Source organism: Coregonus clupeaformis, chromosome 15 (genome assembly GCF_020615455.1).
Source record: "Coregonus clupeaformis isolate EN_2021a chromosome 15, ASM2061545v1, whole genome shotgun sequence".
NCBI lineage: Eukaryota > Metazoa > Chordata > Actinopteri > Salmoniformes > Salmonidae > Coregonus > Coregonus clupeaformis.
Window position 1 is genome coordinate 39717843 of NC_059206.1, and position 12342 is coordinate 39730184.

The window sequence follows — 12342 nt, forward strand, 5'->3', positions numbered from 1 at the left end:
CAAGTTAGAAGATGTGCCTTAGTTTGGAATAGTTTAAAACCTGAGCAGAGAAAAGTATTCTCTCAGGGGTTGGAGTGTGTGAGCAGAATGGCAGAGGGAAGTGACTTCAGAAAAGCGTTCGTTCTCCAAAATGTTGTTTATTTTTGGGGTCCAAACATTGCAGACAGTCATGTTTATCTCAGAGTTAGGGGACTGTCTGTTTCCTGCATAAATAAACGTCATTGTTTAGGGTAATACAATTACTACGGAGGATTCGATTTTTTACATATTAAGACTCTTTAATTCAATGGAAAAAGACAAAAAATGTACATAGACAAAAATGTTTATTTACACAACATAAGGATAATATAACTCTTGGTTCCAAATAGTAAGGGTCACGGAAAGGTCCTGATGACCCAATGAAATGCGATAAAGGACACATTGAACTCGTGAAATGGCACTGTGAAAAGGACACAAGGTTTCACAGAGCTAGATGAGAGAGGAGTGAGTGCTGTCACCTTTGGGTACTATAGGGATCAGTGTCTCTGGGTTAACAGTCCACTCCGTTAGTTGACATGCAATTGTCAAATAGGACTTAAGGACAGAAGACTGGGTAGTCCAGGTGAGACATTCTAATGGAAACCCTTTGTCCAACGTTGGCCTTCCATTCCAAAATATGAAGTGAATGTAAAATGAGCTGACTAAACAGTTATCGAAATGACTCAAAACATGGCAAAATACAAAAGTGAGAAATCAACATGAACACATAAAAAATACAAATAGAAACATGGATTTGATCCCATAAGGATTTTCCAGTGAAATGAAGCAACTGCCATGTAAATGTGTGGAGATGGAGATATTTGGGTACTACAAAATACATCTGTACACATAAGAGTTGATACAGTATATTGTATCATATTCAAGCTAGATAAACAAAAGGAATAGCATATTAAATAAAAGTGTGAAAAGGTGCTATGAATGTTTTATGCGATCCAGCCATTGACATGAAGGCTATAAATATTGTATGCATAGAGTTGAATCCCTCTTTGAAGTCTTGTGAGAGCTAAGACAGAGGAAGAAAGGGAGGGGAGTCGGTAATTAATGGTGGAAATGCTCTTTGACAGATTATTCTATTAAAGTAGGAGGAGGTTCAACCAAACACAGCTAACCTCTAACAGCAGTGGTCTCCACCTATCAATGACAAGAACATTCTCACCTGAAGGCCTACTTCCACTTGACAAACACGCTTACTGGGAGCCAATCACATGATGAAAAAACCTGCATGCTCTGTATAATGCTACAGAGTTTGCACATTGTCTAATAATATTGAATGGTAATAACTAGCAAAGTGCTAGTTTCTAATGATTGATTAAAAACCTGAAGACATAAGTGTGGATCTCCAAAATACGGAAGTGTCACACATACTATCGCTATATCGACCACAGACAAGTTTAGATCAGACAAAACGAGCCACTTTGTAGAAAACAGGCAAATTATCCTTATTTCCACAAATAAATAAAACATCTGAAAAGATCTGTCTCTCGAGTCAAGTGTTGACAATGGGCAGAGGATTCCGGGTAAAACTCTGGCCCTCTCATCAAGTGTTGAGAGCTGAGAGCCGGGCCACTTCCTAACACAGGGCCATCCCCAGAGCAGCCTCACCCCTCTGCCTGGCCGGGGATGTGCACGGGGATATGTAAGGGATGAGAGGACATGATAGAGAGCAGGGCTGCTACTAGCCCAGTCTCTCAGGTCCAACTCCATCTTTGATCACTGGCCACTGACCTTTATGTCTCTGAGAAAGGGGGAAGGCGTGAGAGGGGGGGACTGGGTGGGGGAGAGCACACCAACGAGTGCACATCCTTCCCCATGGAACCTTGTACTCCCCAAAATAAAAACGGGTTAATTGTATTTAACAATATGCACTCTAACCCCCCCCGCTTGATTAGAATAAGTTTCACATCTGCCTGCCGCCCGGCTCTGTCCCTCATTACTATAGAATCTCATTACAATCAGCCCCCATGGGAGACACGCGTCAGTTTAAAAAAAACACTTTCTATCCCTCTCTTCCTCCTCTCTCGCCTAGCGCTCCCCCTCTCTCTCCGTCTACAGTAGCGGAAGTCCTCATCTAAGAGAATGACAGTCTTCGTCTTCTCCTACACGCAGCATGGAAATTGTTTTACACTGCCAATTAAAATAACAGATACCGGTACATTTAGATTGTTTCCTCTCAGTCAGTGAGGATATGTATATGGCAGAAATAGACCAAAATAGGGCTGACACTAAGTCCCCCCCCACCCCTTGTTTTTGCCTAACAGAATAACACACACGTGTTTGGAAATGCAGTCAATGCACTCATGAGAGAAAAGGTTATATCCATCTCCACACACTCAACTTTCTCTCATTAAACCATAGTCATATCAGCGGGGTTTCAAATGTATATTCAAAACCTATATTTAAAAAATGATAAGGTTATGTGGTGTAATTCATTTTAAATATATAAATTATGCTTGGCAATAAGTAACAGGTAAAAACAAGGAATAGTGGTGTCAGTTGTGAAAATTGTCCGTCTAGTCCGAGCAGGCACACAAATGCTGCAGGCAATGTAACCTCTGTTCTCCACAAGCATGTCCTATAGTCCTAGAGGAGTGGAGAGTCGCAGAATGTACAAGGACCCTGCAGTATCCTCTTGATCCAGTCTGGGTCTGCAGTGAGAAGGAGGAAAATAAATAAGCCAACATTGAATATTTTATCACAATCATCTGTTCAATCACAATCATCTGCTCCACTATTTGAGCAGTAAACAGACAACAGCTTGATCACTCAGTAATGTTAAGCTTATTGAAAATCGTTTATGCAGACAGTCTGTGACAATTAGTGGGAAAAAGCACTTTCTTTTATATTGTCAATGCTATATAAGGAGATATGCTGATCAGAGAGCAGGATGAGAGAGAGCCGACAGTGAATAACAGCCCTGGGAGAGAGAGAAGAGAGTGGAGTGAGAGAGGTAGAGAGATGGAAAGTGGCGCTAGCTGCTTACCCTCAGGCACTGGCAGTCTAGCGATGCTATCCTGCAGCAGGCAGCGTCTGTACGTGAGTGTCTGGCACGCCTGGTAGGATAACACACACCTGAAAGAGACGGGCACGCTTCAGACAGGCACTGACACTGAGTGGGAGGGATATCAATAGTCTAAAGTGGCTTCCTTTGCTCATCTCCTTCCCTTCATTTGCAATGACTGGAAAGAACGGAATATGTGAAAGCGAATTCCCGGTAGACATCATTATTCAAGACATCCCTAGGACAGGGGTTCCCAAACTTTTTTGGCCCACGACCCCATTTTCATATCAAAACTTTTTCACAACCTCACCATGTACAATTTTTTAAAAATGTAAATCAGGCCAATGTTAACTTTTTTTAATTGGGGCTATGACAGTCTATTACAAATCAGTCTGAAAGTATTTCATTCTGAAGTAGGTATGGTTTGAAGTGACTGAAATGCATCAAAAAGTTATAGGGACGTTCAGAAGATCATCAGGCAATAATTCTGTTTGAAATTCTGTGTAGAAAATAATATCATCAATGATGATGTTCTTTACCCCCCCAGTCTGATTTAGTGCCTGGTCTTGCCAACTCCATTATAAATGAGTCCAACGCAGCTTGTGGGCATTTTATAGGAAAACAGAAGACACATGTTCCTGATAGTCTTTTCTTTCAGTGATGGGGGTCATAATATTTTGTAGCTTAAACCACACAAAAGATAGCCACATTTGTAGGAAGAAAACATAAACCGCTCTGTTTATTACAACCGCATCTAGTGGCTACCGCAGGTAGGAGGTTTCTCTCACGACTGTTTTCAAATCAGGCGACCCCTAGTTTGGGAAATGCTGCCCTAGGAGATGGGGACAGGAAGTCACCTTAGACTATTGAGATTTGCTGTTGGACTTAGAGGCTGCATTCAGGAGGGAATCGAGAATACTTTTCTGGTCCACTTCTGTCTCACTAACAGGAGAAGCACTGAGCTGTTGCTTTCAGCAAGTAGCCTAACAGTTTCCCACAACTGTCCACCAGGGGCAGCACATATCATCCAACTACTGAGAGGAATGGGGGGGATAGAGGGGGGAGGGGTGCAGTACACGGGTAAATATCAAAAGGTTGGAGGCTTCATTACTGTTCTGTGAAAATAAATAAACAGTTAAAAATGGCATTTGGCATTAAGATGCTGTGTGGGAAGTCACTCCTCAGTGTCAGCCCAGCGTCTAGGAACCTCTGGAGACTTCTCCTTCTGCTTAGAGTTGTTTAGAATTCAGAGGTTTATGCTCCCTTGTTTACATTTACATTTACATTTTAGTCATTTAGCAGACGCACTTATCCAGAGCGACTTACAGGAGCAATTAGGGTTAAGTGCCTTGCTCAAGGGCACATTTACGTCATTAAGCAGACGCTCTTATCCAGAGCGACTCACAAATTGGTGCATTCACCCTATAGCCAGTGGGATAACCACTTTACTTTTTTTTGGGGGGGGTAGAAGGATTACTTTATCCTATCCCAGGTATTCCTTAAAGAGGTGGGGTTTCAAATGTCTCCGGAAGGTGGTGAGTGACTCCGCTGTCCTGGCGTCGTGAGGGAGCTTGTTCCACCATTGGGGTGCCAGAGCAGCGAACAGTTTTGACTGGGCTGAGCGGGACCTATGCTTCCGCAGAGGAAGGGGAGCCAGCAGGCCAGAGGTGGATGAACGCAATGCCCTCGTTTGGGTGTAGGGACTGATCAGAGCCCGAAGGTACAGAGGTGCCGTTCCCCTCACTGCTCCATAGGCAAGCACCATGGTCTTGTAGCAGATGCGAGCTTCAACTGGAAGCCAGTGGAGTGTGCGGAGGAGGGGGGTGACGTGAGCGAACTTGGGAAGGTTGAACACCAGACGGGCTGCGGCATTCAGTTTAGACAGTGGCAATCTCATAAAGCTTTTTTAAAAAAACTTTGTAAAACTAGGGGTGATGTGATGCCATTCATCAGTCAATGAAATTGACTAATGACTCATTTTTATGAAAATGCTGTCTGCAACATGAAAGCCAACTGACTTAGGAAGGCAACTTTGGCATAAAAATTAGGCTAGTATAGCAAAAAATCCTGGATTTAGATTACGGGAATCGGGTGACTGGTGGTTGATGCAAATAAGGTTGATGACACTTTACCTGAGCCACATGTGTCCATTGGAGCAGATAGCCTGTTTGCGGTCTGTGAAGGGCAGCACCTCCTTACACAGACTACAGTACTCTGGGAACGTCTGCTTGTTCATCTTCTTCTGGATGTGACCTATCAGGACCTAGGGTACAGAGAGCAAGATGTGAGAGGTGCTGAATAATGCACAAAAACAGGGTTAGCCTAATGTTGAAACAGTTGAATATTGCTCTGGTAATAGATCATAGAAAAGGTGTAGGTAGCCTAGTCCAACCTTGGCAGCCCTGTCCTCGTACGTAGGGTCACTGGTGAGGAAGTCACAGACCCCCCTAGTGGGGATACTGGTGTTCTCTGTGATCCAGGTGTGAAGGTACACCTCCCCCAGAACCCTCTTCATGTGCTCCCTGGTCAGGTGGGCCTCTACTGCCTCGATCCACGCTATCACCTCTCCCATTTTCTCCTCCAACGCCCGGGCTTCTGGGTCCTGTAGCTTCGACACCTCCTCCTCCTCTTCCCCTCCTCCACCCCCCTCCTCGTCCCCCACAAACACCTTGGAGTCTTCATGTGTGGGGCGACAGCGTGCCTCCATGGGGGCCTTCTGTAGGGACTGGTAGAGCACGCGCACCAGGAAGAGTTTTAACCTCCACAGGTAGGGGGAGCCCGTGTTGTGTACCTTGTTGTCCAGCTCCTCCTGCAGCAGAGCAGGGATGCATTTGTCCTTCAGCACCCTCCAGCGCACCAGGTCCAGCAGGTCAGTCTGTTTGAACAGGCTCTGGACCTGGGACTCCAGCAGCTCTGCAGCCGCGTCGATGGGCGTCTTCAGGGTCACAAACTGGACCTGGTAGGGCCTGGAGTCTGGGTGCTGACCATTGGTCATCCCTGCAGTACTGACCAGGGCCAGGTAGGCTCCGTTGGGGCTGACCGCGATGCCATGCATCCTCCGCCCTGCCATGCCTTCTGGCAGCACGATCTCCTCCTGCTTAAAGGCCACGGCCATGTCGGTAAAGATGGGCGTGAGCTTCTTGACCGTCCCGTCCATGGAACAGGTGTAGATGGAGCCCCCCTGGCGGCTGGCTGTCATGGAGACGATGGGGGTGGAGTGCAGGCCCGTCACGTGTGAGTTGTGCACGTTGAGGCCCGCCTTAGAGATGAGCAGCAGGCACCAGAAGAGGTAGGAGCCCCTGGCCGCCACCACCAGGCTACAGTTACAGTTCTGTTTGGGGTGGAACAGGGAGATACACTTGATGTTGTGTACGGGGATCTGGTCCGACTCCTGCCAGAGGACCACGGGCTGGCGCAGGGTGAAGTAGCCCTTCACAGCCTTCAGGTTGACGGGCAGGATCTTGACAGGCCCCACCGCGCTGCCCACGATCAGGCCGCTCATCTTGCGACCGCTGTGCTCGTACTCCCACCAGGCCAGCACGCTGGGGGACGACACCCCAGACTGGATGGTGTTACAGGACAACACTGAATCCTTCCCCAGCATGGGCAGGCAGAACTGCCACACCACCAGGTCTCCGTTCTCCATCAGCACGGCCAGCAGCACCGTCCCCACGTCCTTCCACTTGTTGTTGGTCTGGATGTGCTGCGTGGTGCACACACTGGACCACTCCATCCGTACAGGGGTCTGCATGCGGTAGCGTCTCTGAAGCTCAGCCAGGTCCAAGAGGTTATCCTTGGGGGGCTCCCCACCCTGCACTGAGTAGCCTCTGCTCTCCAGGCTCTCTCCATACAGCTGGGTCAGGTCTGCCACCACTGTCCACTGTAGACGCTTGGTGCTGCTGTGGACGGTCAGCTGGTGGTCCAGGGTGAGGGAGGCCAGCAGGCTGAGGCCGTTGGCATCACAGCCCAGGGGGGACCAGCTGGTGTACATGATGCCCTTATGGACGGCCAATGTGGGGTTGAACACTCTGTCCAGCATGAAGGACTGGCTCACTGAAGGGTCACTGGAGCTGGAGAACTTGTCTTTGGCCCTCAACAGTTCCTCCGCTGGACCCACCTGGACACATAAAAACAGTTACCTCTTAAAGTAGGTATCTGAATGTATTTAGTATAACATACTGAGAAAACAAAAACGACTTTCAGATCATATCTAAATCGCAAAGTAAGTTCACTTTTGACAGCAGTTCATCAACCTAGTTTGCTAGCCTAAATATGTTTTACAATGGGATAAATGGTTAACTGCTGCTAGCAGCTAGAAACAAATAGGCAGCAGGCATCAGCTGTAGTTCTGGCTATATCAGTCAGCTGGAGCCCTCCCAGTTAAAAACAACAACGTCACAACTTCAATTTGTGCATGCGCGGTTTTGAGGTGTGGAATGAACGCCAAAGTAAGCAAGTTTGCTAGCTACATGTGCTCTAGATTCACCTTCAATTCACAGACTTTGTCCGGCACGGGGATGGAGGTCCGATGCAGCACCAAGTCTTGGTTGTTGCCGTGAACATCGCACAATACCTCCATCAAAGAAATGCCACTTGCAGTAGAGGCCGAGAGTCGGTGGTCCTCAGACCACGTGAGCGGCTCCAAGCCGCTGACCGGACTCAAGAGCTTTATTACCGGATCCCTCTTCACAACTGGACCGAGTGCTGCCCAGGGATCATTCTCCGGTTCGGCTTCGGTAAGATGTCCTGCCTCTACCCCGTCCGTAGCACGAGTTGGGCTGCAAGCAGCCATTTTCCATGTAAAAAATAAAACAACGCGTCACTACGGCGGAGGAGGAGGGACATACCACAAGGAAAAACATCATCAAAGCCTCTCGGGTTGCAGTATAGAGATCTGGGTTGAGATGACCGCATGACTGACTGTCTGTGCTTGGCAAAAAGAAAAACACTAGCTCGATTACCTCCCAGCTAATAACAAACATTCCCACAACTTTAGAGAACGTTCCCTTAAGAGTCTCATTAGGTGATTAACTAACTTTTTCATAGGATTGTTCCGGTGTTGTGCAAGGAATGTTTCCAAGAGACCATTCCTTTAACGTGAAATATAATTTACCCAGAACTTGGTTACCATGTTCTCAGAAATTAAGATATTAATGTTCTAGACACATTTCATAGGAAAGTTGTAAGAACATTCATGTGTCTGTGGATTACATTGTGCATGTTCAGTTAATCAGTCATTTATTCATCATGTCCTCACCTGGGATTTGAACTCACAACCTCTTGGTTCACGGTAATCCGATTCTCCTGCTTGCTACACCACAATGTCCATGTATTATTTCAGCAATGTAAAGGCTTTCTGGGTATTTGTCTAATGTTGGTGGGCCATATTAACCTGTTTTAATGATAGTCCTGAATCCCTATGATCAATAAAATATTTTCTTGTGTACTTTTAACAGAGCTGAGATTTACTTCAAAGTGCATTCACAATATTGCTTACACCTATCAAGTTGTTTCAGATCTACACAAGTCCCTAGGGAGGAGGGGTTAGGATTTCTTCTGGAAAGGGCCTAATTATACTGGCCCAATAAACACATGCCCTGGAGATATCCATTATCGGAACAGTGGTTAGGGCCTTCTTCATTGGTGCTGGTGGCTTGGGTTGGAGACTTGCTAGGTGAATCACCCTACTGTCACATTCTTAGAAGTGTATGTTAATGTCATTATTTGGTAACAGTTATGACACTTATCTGATATATTTAAAATGAGTTTCTCATTGAAAGATGGGAATCTGTAGGATTATGTATTGAGCACGAATTATGACCACATTTCTACTACCTCTCATAAATGATCAGTATTTATTAATTCTATTTAGCTGAGCATCTCTCCATTGTCTTCTTGAAATCCACACAACATACCATCTACAATACCAGTAAAAAGTTTGGACACACCTACTCATTCCAGGGTTTTTCTTTAAATTTACTATTTTCTACATTGTAGAATAATAGTGAAGACATCAACACTATGAAATAACACATATGGAATCATGTAGTAACCAAAAAAGTGTTAAACAAATCAAAATATATTTTATATTTGAGATTCTTCAAAGTAGCCACCCTTTGCCTTGATGACAGCTTTGCACACTCTTGGCATTCTCTCAACCAGCTTCATGTGGTAGTCACCTGGAATGCATTTCAATTAACAGGTGTGCCTTGTTAAAAGTTAATGTGTGGAATTTCTTTCCTTCTTAATGCGTTTGAGCCAATCAGTTGTGTTGTGACAAGGTAGGGGGGGTATACAGAAGATAGACATATTTGGTAAAAGACCAAGTCCATATTATGGCAAGAACAGCTCAAATAAGCAAAGAGAAATGACAGTGCATCATTACTTTAAGACATGAAGGTCAGTCAATCCGGAAAATTTCAAGAACTTTGAAAGCTTCTTCAAGTGCAGTCGCAAAAACCATCAAGCGCTATGATGAAACTGGCTCTCATGATGACCGCCACAGGAAACGGAGACCCAGAGTTACCTCTGCTGCAGAGGATAAGTTCATTAGAGTTACCAGCCTCAGAAATCGGCAATTAACTGCACCTCAGATTGCAGCCCAAATAAATGCTTCATAGAGTTCAAGTAACAGACACATCTCAACATCAACTGTTCAGAGGAGACTGCGTGAATCAGGCCTTCATGGATGAATTGCTGCAGAGAAACCACTACTAAAGGACAACAATAAGAAGAAGAGGCTTGCTTGGGCCAAGAAACATGAGCAATGGACATTAGACCAGTGGAAATCTGTCCTTTGGTCTGATGAGTCAAAATTTGAGATTTCTGGTTGCAACTGCCATGTCTTTGTGAGACGCATAGTAGGTGAACGGATGATCTCTGCATGTGTGGTTCACACCGTGAAGCATGGAGGAGGAGGTGTGATGGTGTGGGGGTGCTTTGCTGGTGACACTGTTGGTGATTTATTTAGAATTCAAGGCACACTTAACCAGCACGGCTACCACAGCTTTCTGCAGCAATACGCCATCCCATATGGTTTGGGCTTAGTGGGACTATCATTTGTTTCTCAACAGGACAATGACCCAACACACCTCCAGGCTGTGTAAGGGGTATTTTACCAAGAAGCAGAGCGATGGAGTGCTGCATCAGATGACCTGGCCTCCACAATCCCCCGACCTCAACCCAATTGAGATGGTTTGGGATGAGTCGGACGGCAGAGTGAAGGAAAAGCAGCCAACAAGTGCTCAGCATATGTGGGAACTCCTTCAAGACTGTTGGAAAAACATTCCAGGTGACTACCTCATGAAGCTGGTTAAGAGAATGCCAAGAGTGTGCAAAGCTGTCATCAAGGCAAAGGATGACTACTTTGAAGAATCTAAAATCTTAAATATTTTTTGATTTGTTTAACACTTTTTTGGTTACTACATGATTCCATATGTGTTATTTCATAGTTGTGATGTCTTCACTATTATTCTACAATGTAGAAAATAGTAAAAATAAAGAAAAACCCTTGAATGAGTAGGTGTGTCCAAACTTTTGACTGGTACTGTATATCATTAAAAAGTTCAAGAATGGATGTAGCAACAGCATATTGCCCCTTTAACATATTGTGATTTCTGTGAATTGTCCCTAGTGAATCTGTTGCAATTTTTATGTTTTTCCACATTAGAACATGGAGATGGAACTCTGTGTATTGTTTTGGTTTAACTGGAATAATTATTGCTTAAATGGCAAATGTGAGAAAGTACAGACATGCTACTGTAAATATGGCCACCATGTTCTGGGTATGTTTCTATCAGAAGCAGCACTTCCATCTGGGCAGTGGCGGCTGGTGAAAAATATTCTCGGTGGGGCTGTGCCATACTTTTTTTTTCCTGTAACCATCGCGATATATTTTAACACAAACTGCAGGACAGCAGTGCTCAGTGAAACATTCAGTAATTATTTAATGCCAATATTAAAAAGTTGAGGCATTCTTACACAAAAACATATTACACAAACCCAAGCCTTTCATTTGCATTTAAAGTGAACTTTTCACCATTGGTAGTAAACAGGCAACGCAACAGGCATGCTGTCAGAACAGAGTGGAAAGTGGACAATAACATGAAATTATTATAAAGTTTATAGGAAATCTTACACTGTATAAAAGGATGTATAATATAGAAATGGATATCAAGTGGATGAACTCAAACCTTTGACTGGAAGAATAGCATACAGTATTTTATGATCATACTAAATGTGACTAATTGTTAATGTGCTCCAGAACTGCAACAATTAATTGATACAAAACAACATATATACAGTAATATTAGCAAAGACACTATTAAGACTTTCTAGAGTACCATATATAACTGGATTTTTTATGCTAAGGTCAACTATATACAAAGAAACATGCGGCCAGAGCTGCTCTGTGTGTGTGTGTCTGTCATCTTATTTGTACAGGAATTTTGCCCGTCTGTCCTTCTGAGTGGCAAACCTCTCAATGACCCTTTGATTAAAGTCAGGAATGTCCCTGACAAGTTTCTTCTCCATGGAGAGCATGGCCAGAGCGTTCAGGCGATCCTGTGTCATGCTGTTTCTCAGGAAGGTCTTGATCCTTTTCAGTGTAGAGAAGCACCTTTCTGACTCAGCAGTTGTCATGGGTGTGGTGATGAGGATCTTGAGGAGGCTGGCAGTCTCTGTGAAAGTGCTCTGAAGGTTGTTCTCCATGAAGAACTGGTACAGGGGCACTGCACCACTACAAGCCTTGAACTCACTGTTCTCATAGATGAGGGACAGTTCGGTTTTGAGCTTGGCCTTGTTCAACATGGGGTACGCCTCCACGGTTGTTTCAAGCGCTGTATCGGGGAACTTCACACTGTGTTGTGGGAACAACTCTCCGTGCAATAGTGTTGCGCTGATGAGGTGCTGGGTGAAGGAGAACCTCTCTTTGGCATGACTCAGGATGGTATCACATACCTGTAAAAGATACATCATCAGCTTTAATTTGCAATTAAGCTATTTTGATGCAAGTGATCCTGACTGACACATGCCTATGTCCAACTCAAGTATATGATTACCAAGGTGCTGATTGTTCAGGGTTTTGGCTACATACTACCAGGCCTGAAAAAAGTTCTAGGGGGAAACACTGACAATTACATCACAACTTACCTCTATAGCCAACCTCTGTTGTTCTCCTGGTCCCAGCATCCTCCGTCGCTTGATGGGCTGTTGCTGCTCGTCAGATGCGCTGTCCCCACACAAAGAGGGGAATTAATTTGATAACTTGCAATCAGACTTCTTAACTCACTGTAATTCCCCCTCAA

At 44.8% G+C, this 12342-nt stretch overlaps 1 protein-coding gene across 1 annotated transcript; it reads right to left on the reverse strand.

The window, feature by feature from the left end:
- Positions 1-252: 252 nt before the first annotated feature.
- LOC121582455 (general transcription factor 3C polypeptide 4-like) lies at positions 253-8429 on the reverse strand. Its single transcript, XM_041898249.2, has 5 exons — positions 7524-8429; positions 5430-7154; positions 5170-5300; positions 3020-3108; positions 253-2684 (listed from the first exon to the last, which is right to left on the reverse strand). Exons 1-5 carry the CDS (start codon positions 7827-7829, stop codon positions 2620-2622), a joined length of 2316 nt encoding a protein of 771 aa, XP_041754183.2. The 5' UTR covers positions 7830-8429; the 3' UTR covers positions 253-2619.
- Between the last annotated feature and the right edge of the window lie 3913 nt (positions 8430-12342).

Coding starts and splice junctions, on each gene's coding strand:
- LOC121582455 (XM_041898249.2), bottom strand. CDS start 7,829: ATGGCTGCTTGCAGCCCAACTCGTGCTACGGACGGGGTAGAGGCAGGA. Junction 7,155..7,523: donor ACAAAGTCTGTGAATTGAAG/GTGAATCTAGAG, acceptor TTATGTGTCCAG/GTGGGTCCAGCGGAGGAACT. Junction 5,301..5,429: donor ACGAGGACAGGGCTGCCAAG/GTTGGACTAGGC, acceptor TCTGTACCCTAG/GTCCTGATAGGTCACATCCA.